Consider the following 11177-nt stretch of genomic DNA (forward strand, 5'->3'; position numbering starts at 1 on the left):
TATGTTATTCAATTTAGCATGAAAGTTAGGTGCCTCACTCTACATAGAAGTCTATGGATTAGAATGCGTTTTGTATTTCTTGATTATATAATCAAAACATTTTTCTCAGTGTATGATAATTTTCCATTCAATTTTTTTTGCTAAAGGAAAAGGCTGAATTGATTGACGGGAAAGTAATCACGAGGAAGCATAAGATTTCTCAGAGATAATACGAGCGTGTTAAAGCTACAAAGAAGAGACGAGATAAGAATTATTCTCAAGTTCTCTAAAGCTCCACGTTGCTCTTTTGATTACTCTAAAAAAAGAAAACGAAAAAGTCGAGTAAAATTCTGACTAGTACGTCGAGGTGCAGCATCGAGGAAGATTTCGAGGTTATGCAGGGCGGGGCGGCGAATCGAAGAGGATCCTTTGCGTCGAGGAGATGATTCGCTAACGATGTCACTCTGAAGATCATTTGAAAAACGAGAAGATGTGCTGCTCAGGTGGCCCAGGTGGTATCAGACTGACCGGATGCGGCGTAGTATGCGGCCTCGCCGCGCTGGCGGCCCTCGGCGTCGCTCTTTCGGGTCCAACCTGGCTACACACCGAGGAAAAGCTTGCCGTGCCGGACGTATCTAAGAATTCTGCAGTCAGCGTGAAATTCAAGCTGGGACTTTTCAGAGTCTGCTCGACGATCATGAATCCCTCCAATCTGACTCTGCGTAAGTAAATTATATTTTATACTTTCATAGCGATTCAAAAATATTATAGATAGAGAAAAAGAGAACAATTGGTAAAAGACAAATAGGCCAATTTCAACTTGAAAAGTGTAACGTAAATTGCATATGTAATTTTATGACTTGAGTCGTTGAATATGATGGTACCAGTTTTATTTGTTCCAAATTGTGAAAATGTGACAAAATTAATTCATACATACTTCAAAAATATTTTGAATGAGTATATAGCCATATTGAAAGATACTTTTCACGTTTCGTAAAGTTGGAAGTTGTTCGTACTTATAGTCTGGAGGATGATTTACTCAATTGTATAATTACATGAACGAATTTACTATAATTGTATCTAACGTTTTTTTATTACACCTCCAATATTTTTGTTTTTAGGCAAGTAAAGTTTGTTATAAATTCGGCAAAAATAGCCAGAATGTTTTTACCAGTCTTGTTAGATAAGAATTACTCAACCATTTTCCTCCGTGTTCTTTTATATGATGTGAATTATATAACAGTTACAATTAAAACCCTATATAACTTTAACAAATATTCACGTTGTGAAAAATGATAGATTTCACGAATGCCTGCGGAGGTTTATAATTGGTTCCACGAGAGTTCTATCTCTCCCGTTTTCTCGATGAAATCTCACAGTGCGACAGATCTCGCGGAGGATTTTCAGAAACGGCAAGGAGTAAACGTAAAAACAAATGACAGCGGTTGTAAAGAGCGCGGTAGGAAGAAGGGAGATTTGTGAGGAATGGTAAGAGGGAAGAATGGAGGAGGGAGGAAGAGAACATCTACGGATGGCGCGGTTACAAGACTGGTTGCAACCAGACGATGACGATTCCTTTTTATTTCCCTCACAGTCTCGTCTCGCTCGCTGAAGCTTTCGACTTTTATTTCTCTCGTTGTCCTTGCCATTTCTTCAATCCTCGGAGTTCACCCCTCATCCCTCGCATCGCGCGGAAGTTACCTTCAAACATTGTTCACTGCCCGTACACCGTACACAGAGCTGTACTTAATGTATTCCGCGATCGGGCGATCTATCCTTATTGTTCTGAGTTCTCTATCGGGTTTCAGTTCTTTGAGGGTTGCGCTCAGGAGCTCCGTCGTTATTTATTCACGGTGATGGGCGCCATAGCGTCTATCAAGTTAGTGAAGGTTGGTCGCGCTGCGAGAAAGGGTTTTACTGTTTTTTCTCTGTCCCATTAAGATTTGTCACGGTTCAGTGGATTTGTTTAAATTGAATAAAATTTAATCTACTACCACGTAATTGTGCGATTCTTTACTTCATATCTACTTCCAATTTTATTTCATGACAAAGATTAGTCAATAAAAGCATAAAGCAAATAATTAATTTCCGATTAAATTAACCGATGTTCAATTACAAAATTTCAAAATTAAATTTAAAATTTCATATACTAAAAGACGAAAGCAAACAAGTTTCCGATTCCTTTCTTCTTTAGATATAATGGTGAAGGGATTAAAAAAAAATGAAGTTTCAAGTTGGATCTGATTAAGTTTCGTATGTAAAGATCAAAATAATTCAAATTGAAAGTAAAATGAAGAATTATAGTTAAGATTTAATCACAAATTTTCAGATAAAATGTAATAATCTCAAATAAAATCTTACAATTAATAAATCTCTAAGATTACAATAAAATTCAATAATAAATTTTTAATAAATTGTGCAAAACTGAACTATATTTTCAAATTACGATATAATTCTAGATATGTATATACTTATTGCGATAATTTATTGAATACTATTTATTGTGTTTAAAATAAATAAATAATAATAAAAATTTTAATATATCATGTGTACTACTATAAGAAAATCTACTATTATAAAAAAATTAAAAATACGAAATATTAATTTTTTTTACATTAAAAATGTTTTTAAAATCCTTGCATTTTATATATCATATGAGTGGAATATATGACTCAAATAATGCTCATAAATAAGATGTAAAATTAATATAGGAAAATTACAATTTAAAAATAATGTACGAGAGTGAGGAGAGAATTCAAGTCGTTGTTAATTATCAGTTATTTGTGCGGGGAAAGCCAAACGAGAGATTTATATTTCGGCGAAACGCTATTATCTGGTTGCATTGGAAACCTGTACGCGCAGCGATTTCATAATGGAGCCGCCATTTGTGTGTGTATTATTTGATGATTAATAAACGATTTTATTTGCGGCAATCTTCTCTGTACGACTAATAATTAATTTTAAAGTTGTAGAAATCGACTTTCATCAAACTTCTTTCACGTATCGTCGGCGATTTTCTTAGTATATTTTCTAAGTATAGAATTTTCTTGGCAACATTGTATATTTAAAATCAGTTATTAGTTATTAGGAGAAAAATCACAGTTATTAGGAGAACATGTTAATCAATGTAGATATTACATAACGTCCTTTGTTAACATCTCCGCTATTGTGGTAAATTCTAATTCTGATTGTGTGTGGAATTATTTATTCAGTGGCTAGCCGTTATACCATTATAATGCTATTATAACTAATATGCCAATGCACAATAGACAGCATTTATTATAACGCATTTTTATTTTCAAGTATTTCGAAATATTTTTATAAGATACACATTTTAGCGCATTTAATTGCACGTATTTTCTCATTCTTCTTAAATTTGAGCGTATTATCATACAAATGTAAATGAGAGCCATACGATCTTCTCCTGTACGATCAAACGATAACAAACAACGAAGCATTATTTTATGTCATGAGTATTCAAATTAATCCTATTGTACAATCCCATTCTTATCAATATCAATCTTAAGTTATTATGGAATGATGCAACGCGATTTTGGCGCTGTTATTTCATTCATTTCGACAATTTGCATGTGCTCCGGGAAAGCATTGGAGATTGACCCCCTTTCGCGTCAACTTCGCTAAAAACCCCAGAATATGTTACGGTAGACAGTAACTGAATTAAATTCGAAAGTTTTACTCCGGAAAACTGTGGGAAAAGCCGGCTCTCTGTGGCGCCGCGTCAGGTTGGTTCACCTGTAAGTAGTCATGCCCTCAAGGCCGTACCTCTCCCTTCTCCCTTAGGAGAGATCGCGCGCGAGTTATTAGTTCAAATGAGCGGTGAGAACAGCAAGGAAATACTTTTAAGCTCGGATGGAGAGAAACGAGCCGACCATCTCCGCGGAGACTAGTGATTCAAAGATGGCGGGAACCAACCGGCCCCTCATAAATCTTCACCCTTCGGGACGATTTTTGCTCACCGAACTCTACCGATATAAACGATCTTATTTGTAAGAGAAAATTGATTCTTAAAATACGAAACTATATATATTATTAATATATATTATTAATTATGTTTTACAAAGTCTCTTCGTGTTTCTAAAATTGAGATAATACATTTGGGTATTTCAAATATTTTTATCTTAAATACAATGTTCGTAATATAATACAATTGTATTATTTTGTATTTTGTATCTTAGCGGAACCCATACAAATATTTTGTATCTTATATTTCAGCGGAACATATACAAGTATTTTGTATTTCAGTATTTCAAATTAAAAGATTGAAAATATTTTATACTTTGTAGTACCTATTTCAAATACTAAGAGAGAGAGAAGAGAGAGAGAGAGAGAGAGAGGATTGACAATCAATCTTAGTATTTGAATTACAAAATACAAAATACTTTTAATCTTTCGATTTGAAATATAAAATATAAAATATTTTTATGTCTTCCGCTGAAATACAAAATATAAAATACACACACATTGCAAATACATACATGCACACACACACATACACACACACACACACACACACACAACAAACAAACAAAGTGTGAGTACTATGTATCCTGAGTACATACACTTCCCTGCTATATATTCCTCGATTTTAATTTTAATGGATTTACTGTTTTGTTACTGTTGTATAATTTCGATATTTTATTACATAACATTTTTAATTAAACATTTGTTATTTTTTAACCTATAGTTTTTTATCTGGCTATTTTAATTATTAAAATAAATATTAATTATGATTATTTAATGTGTGGGAAAAATGTCAATATATGTTAATCTAGATGTTATTCAACAATTTATGACTTTAATTTATTTGTGTTTATATTGTCTCAGGTATAATTTATAATTTACATTCACATGTTCGTCTATCACAAATTGTTTAATTAAACTCAATGCGTCAGTGAGTTAATTTATGTTGGTTTGACACCTGGAAATTCGCTGCAGTAGCGTACAGTGAGTTGTTTTTCTATCTCGTAGCCATAATTTACATTAATTCGCAGAGTTTTTTGTGATATTCTGAGAAGAATGGAAACTAAGCGAGCGGAATCAAGGTAGAAAGAAGTCGACAAATGGGCGACTTTCTCTAGCGATATTCCGCTGAATCCGCAGGACTAACGAGTCTTTATTATCTTTGTCATTGCGCGGAATTCATTTCGGAAATGGAGAACTCAAAGTCTTTCTCTCGATCTGAGGTCAAGTCATGGTTGCTTGAATACTGTTAAAGAAAAATTTTTTTGCTTCCGTTATATGTAACGAAAGTAAATTTCAAGCGGGTACATTAAAAACATTCAATGTTGTCAAATGAAAATGAAATTATTATATAAGTAACTTAAGTTTAATGTTCATATGTATTAAATTCTTTGCATATCCACATAAAATTTTATGAGAAGTACATTAAATTTTATGCACATATACACAAATATATTTTTCAGTTGCAAATATATTAAATTTAAAGTTACATATGTAATTAAAAGTATCAGGAGACACGGTAGTGTCTCGGTGTTAAGTCATGCGCAACGATATATTAAATTTCGTGGCATTTTTAACAGTAATAGCTACGATGTTAAATTGAACAATATCGGAATGACATATACTTTGATAAAAAAGCTTAAAGAATCGATTACAATGTATATCATATATAAATTAGATGTACATTTGCAGTACATGCAATATAATTAATAAATTAATACGTTCCAGACATTGCAATACAATTAATTACATTATTAGTTGTTACATTTTTGTCTGCGATGTAATTAATTACACATATGTTATTGTAATTTGTAATATGACTTGTCAGTACATTTAAAATTGTAAATTTAACAAATGACTTAATAAATATATGTTTGATTTAAAATTATATTTATAACTAAATTATATTATATATGTATTGATTTGCTGGGATTTATTCGCTATACTGCTTTCGCTAACTTGAATTTTTTTAATTTTCAAATTTGGATTTCGGATTCGAAATCAGCCACCTCAAAAATCTTCCGAGTATTAAGTTTTATTTAAATTGGGCTGATTGAGAAAATTATATGCCACAAAGGGTTAAAGAAAATGAATAAACAAGAATTCTCTATCAGAGAAATCTAACAGAAGGATTTGCTCCTGTTAGACGTTAAATCGATGCATGTCGATAGTCGAAGCAGGTCTCGTTACGCGACCGGCAATTAATTACTGTCTTCGTAAAACTGTGGGATGCCGACAATTTGTCTTCATTGCCGGCGTGAAGACTTACCGAAGGGTCGCGAAAACAAAAAAAGAAAAAGGTGATAAATAGGCGAAAGGGTGTGAAAGGGTGGAAGCGGATTTTGACAACGTGCGTTTCAAGCGAACCGCACGCGAGTGAGAATTTCATTCAGATAAAATTACAGAGGTCCTTTTTTTACAGAGAACAATTTTTCAGTAGTACGTTTTCAAGGATGTACACACTGTGCACTACACCACTAAAAAATTTGATGCATTTTGTTAATTTTGAAAAAAAAAATTAATTAACTTTCTTAAATAATTATATTACAGTTATATAACATAAATATTTTATTTTTAATAGTATGTACATTTAAAGATAAAAATTGATATATTTTCATTAAAATAATTATTGTACATCTATAAAAAATCGTGGATTTGTTTAAAAATTATAAGGATTAACCTTAAATTAAATTATAAGGATTATAAGGATTAACAGCAAAATGTTCCAAATTTTTGAATAGTAGTGTAAATTATGAACGGTAAACAAATGATAAACAAACGCGACGTAAAATTCTGACGTGAGCACCGTAAGAGATCGAAAGAAATAAAATGGATTAACAGCAAAATAGATCAATGAAAATTTGTTATTAACATAAAGTTTAAGGGATTTGACGTGGTGTATCGTGCGTGTGTATAATGATTTTCATGTAAATCATTTAATCATCATGCCGCTTTCGCCGGTTAAAGAGGAAATTCGGCACTCATTGTCAGTATAAATCGCGAGTGCCGGGGCCGCCAGCGTGCGCCACGATAATAAGGTTATTTGTAATTCCAGGACCGGCTGATCAAATCTTCCTAATTTCCTGGATCTGCTTGCTTAAAATTCCGTAGGATGCGCTCGCTCCACGGCATTGTTACGGAAAGTGTCTGGAATTACACCATAGAGCGTGGCCGGCATCGCCGTAAGGATTCAAAGTAATAATCAGTGCCATATTAATTCCTAATCCTTTTTGTTATGTCGAATCTAATTGTCCCGAGGCGCTGAAAACTCGAGAATAAGCAATGCGCATAATGCTGCTCTCCTAGAGAACGTCTTGACAGATATTATTATTTATTAATCTCATCTGTCTTACGTCAGCTTCATCTATTTTATAACATCCTGTTAAAATAAAATGAAACAGGATGTTAGATGGAAGATATTCTACGATCTTTACTTTATTTAATTACAAGTATAAGGTATATATGTAAAGGAAAATAAATAAAATGAAAAAATAAATAAAAAGGATATAATAAATAAAATAAATAAATAAAAAATATTCAGAAGTTTGCAGAAAATTTTGTGATAACTAATTCTGCACGTTTATCAACTACTTTTCGCAGTAAATTTAAAGCTCTCTTTAGGATGAGAACAAAAATCAGAAAAAAATCCTTAAAATTCCAATTTGACGAGAAATACATTTGCGATTGTTAATAATAAATGAAATTATTAATATTCCGCATGGTTCGTTCAAAACAATATTTTGCATGGAATTGCGGCAAATAAATAATTAAATATATAAATAATTTTAATCATTTTCCATTGCTGGAATGTTACTTCGTAAAATAGTCGCCATGTCTTAACACACTAGGAGAATTGCATCAGATAATCCTTTTTCTTGCTGCTTATACTATTTATTTTTAATCCTCTTATAGTTTATCTTGTTAAATTATTCTTTGTAGTTTATTTCACACTGCTTTGTAACGCTTATAATAGCAGTACAAAAAGTTGTAAATTTAACAAATTATCTTATCACAAATGTTCAAATTAAAATAACAATGTGATTGAAACAATAATATTTAAATTATGAGAAAACTAAGAGAACGAATAATCGCGTCTTATTGCAACGATTTATTCACACAAAATAAAATTTGTACAATCTTGTAACAATAAAACCAAAAGATTTCATGATATCACCTTGACACGAGAAAAACGAAGAAGTTTGGCGTAAGCTCTTCGGAATTTATGCGACGATATTTCTACACGTTTGAAAGGTAAAACGAGGCTAGTCGTTGATAAATCAAGCTTTAATGCAGTCTCCCGCAATTCCATAATTCTTCTCCAATATTTTCTTTCCTGTCAACAAACCGCGCGACACGCTCCAAACACATCTCTTTTTCGTGCATATAGGTATCATCTTTACGATTACTTCAAGTATATAAAGTCGTCTTTTGCAATATAAAAATTAGTTAGAAAATTTGAGAAATTATATATTAAAAAATATAATATTTTAAAACGTCGAAAATTTAAAATACTTATTTTTTAATTATAAAGGTAAATTATTTAAATTAAAAATTTAAAAGCACACAAAGATCTGAAGAAAATTCACAGTTTAAATATTTTAAAATATGGCAATATCGAAATTAAAATATTTGAACTCAAAGAAAATTACACGTTAAATAATTAAAAAATTATTTAATATTATAATTTAGTGTAAAACTTTTAAGAGCTTTACTGTTTTATTATAATATATACATATATATAATTGGGGTTTCATTTATTAATTAAAGCTCCAATTAATAATTTATTATTAGTATTAGATCTAAATAAGTAAAGAAAAACTTGATATCATTTCAAACATGTTAAAAAGAATTAATAAATTTTCATATAATTTAATGCACGCAAGATCAATATATATATATACATTGTTTTACTATTATTGATCTTGCGAAGCATCTCTTGCGTGCACACGTATGGACACGCAAGCTATCCTTGAGGGCGTCCACCTTTCGACGTCTCGCAACCCCGAAGTAAATTACACATCCCCTTTGATCTCCCTGGCCGCGAACTCGCTCAGACTCAAGCTTCTGATACATTTTTCTCATCCCACGCTCTCGATTAGACTTTTGCACGTCAAAGGGCAAACTAGCTTGTGGAAGGGCAAGGGTACATTCTCTGTAATTTTCGAAAGGACGAGAAGGCGTAGTCATTTAGCAAAGCAACCTCTGATACATCAGCTGTATTATATATCGCGATATTAAATTATTAAGTGCAAAGGAGATTTAAGGATTTATGCAATTGTGGTATATAACTCAGACTAAAAACTCTTTATAAAAATATTTATTTCTTTTCGTATTACAAAATTGGTGGTAATTAACGTCGCGCCAGCATTCCTTTATTATTATCATCTCAGATTCAAAGATTTTGTTTTTCTGCCATTTTTTGTCATCTTTCAGAAATGTGAATCGTAGATAACACTCATGAATTATTTATAAATTTAGAAAAACAGAGAGAGAGAGAGAGAGAGAGAGAGGGAAGGGAAAAAAGAAAGAGGGTAAGAGGAGAAAATGGGAGAAAGCACGTAAGCGAAATAAACGAAGAAAGGAAAGTATAGAAATTGGGAATTTCAGTGGGTGGGCCTCTGCAATGCGATTGATCTTGCGAGACGTACATGGCATTCCCGTATTTCCTACTCTTGTGTTAACACGCTCGACATCATGGCGCCCGATCGACGACTTTTCGGAGTCCGTTTCGGAGAATCCGAAGAAAATCTCGGGGATTTTCCGGCGGTCGCAAGTAAAAAGGGAAAAAATGTCGTGGCAAGCTAGGTACGAGGGTTGCTTTGGGATAGAAGTGAGTTAGGAGGAGCGAGGGGGGACATGAAGAGAACTAGGAGTATGGGTAGGAAGTAAGAAACCTGGATCGACTACCTGATGGGTCGGTGCCATGTACCAGATGTTCGGTCTGGTTCGTGGCGCCATGGATTCTGGAATCGACAGGACCGAGACGTGCAAAAAACTTTTTTCGATTTACCTCCCGACAAACGCGCGCGTGCGTGCTTTCGGCCAATTCGCTTAATGTGTATTAGCCTAATGCGAGAGGGAGAAAGCATCCTTTAAATTGCATAAGTAATTTTCGTGCTGAGCATCTTCTATCGGATTTGACATTGAAATCACATGACTGGAAGTTTCACTCGCGCGCGGTTCCGGAAATTTTATTAATTATTTATTTTATTAATATTCATTTTATAATTATTTATTTATTAATTATTGAGTTTTTATTTCTAGTTATAAAAATATTAATTTACTTTTGATTCTTTGTCTATTTATCATTCCTTCTTTTCTTTTATTTGACTTTGATTTAGAATCACATTTTTAATAATACTAATCAAATAGCTTACTAACAGGACACATTTGAAAATAAAAATTGATTGCAAGTTATGTGCAATAATTATAGACAATACAAGAATGTATTCATTTGATTTATTTTTGTGCTAAAAATGGCTCGAAGTCGAATCGAAACATTTGCTTTATTATAGTTTTAAATATAAACGCTGTTAATTTAATAGCGCATTGAGTTCAGCTCTTGAGTCTCAGTAGCTCTAATTTTCTGTACATTGTTTTTATAATCAAATCTTTTTTTGTCATTTTTGTTTCACAATCCTTAAATAAACTACTTCTTTAGTTGTGATGATTTTGATGATTTTTTTTAAGTGGTGAGATTTTGATGATTTTTTTACGAAAATTAAATTAAATTAATTCACTTTTGATAATAATATTTATCTAACTTATTTCAACTTATGATAATAAGTTGAAAATAAGACAATATTCCTTGAATTGCTTTTTTTTAAGTAATGAAGCGATATGACAAATCAAGAATTACATATATACTTATATATTCGTAATTTTGTTGTCGATGTGTTATACAATGTGTTATGCAATTCAAAATTATTATACATTGCGATGGAAACGTTATTAGTTGGTTTAAAATTGCATAAAAGGTTATAACAAAAACATACGTTATGGCTATATTTTAACGAAATTTTATTTCAAAGATTCTTTTTATTGGATAGTAACGTGTTCGAAAGTTACTAAAGTTAGACGGATACAAAGTTAGTGAGGACGAATGACGTGACGATACAGTCGCTCGCTATTTTCGTCGGCTATTTCCTTTTAATCCTCTCTTGCCACGTTTTTCCACGTTAATAACGAGTAGCGGCCTCGATCGGCACCATTAGCGG

General features: G+C 32.2%; 1 protein-coding gene across 2 annotated transcripts in view; it reads left to right on the forward strand.

The window, feature by feature from the left end:
• The first annotated feature begins 302 nt into the window (after positions 1-302).
• Positions 303-11177, forward strand: part of LOC108729231 (uncharacterized) — a 111474-nt gene continuing 100599 nt past the window's right edge. For both annotated transcript variants that reach the window (XM_018458244.1, XM_018458245.1), the window contains exon 1: positions 303-701. In XM_018458244.1, coding sequence (XP_018313746.1) covers positions 470-701 — 232 coding nt within the window. In that variant the 5' untranslated portion in view covers positions 303-469. The remainder of the gene's footprint in view (positions 702-11177) is intronic.

The sequence above is a fragment of the Mycetomoellerius zeteki genome, unplaced genomic scaffold, assembly GCF_001594055.1.
Source record: "Mycetomoellerius zeteki isolate Tzet28-1 unplaced genomic scaffold, Tzet1.0 scaffold707, whole genome shotgun sequence".
Classification (NCBI taxonomy): Eukaryota; Metazoa; Arthropoda; class Insecta; order Hymenoptera; family Formicidae; genus Mycetomoellerius; species Mycetomoellerius zeteki.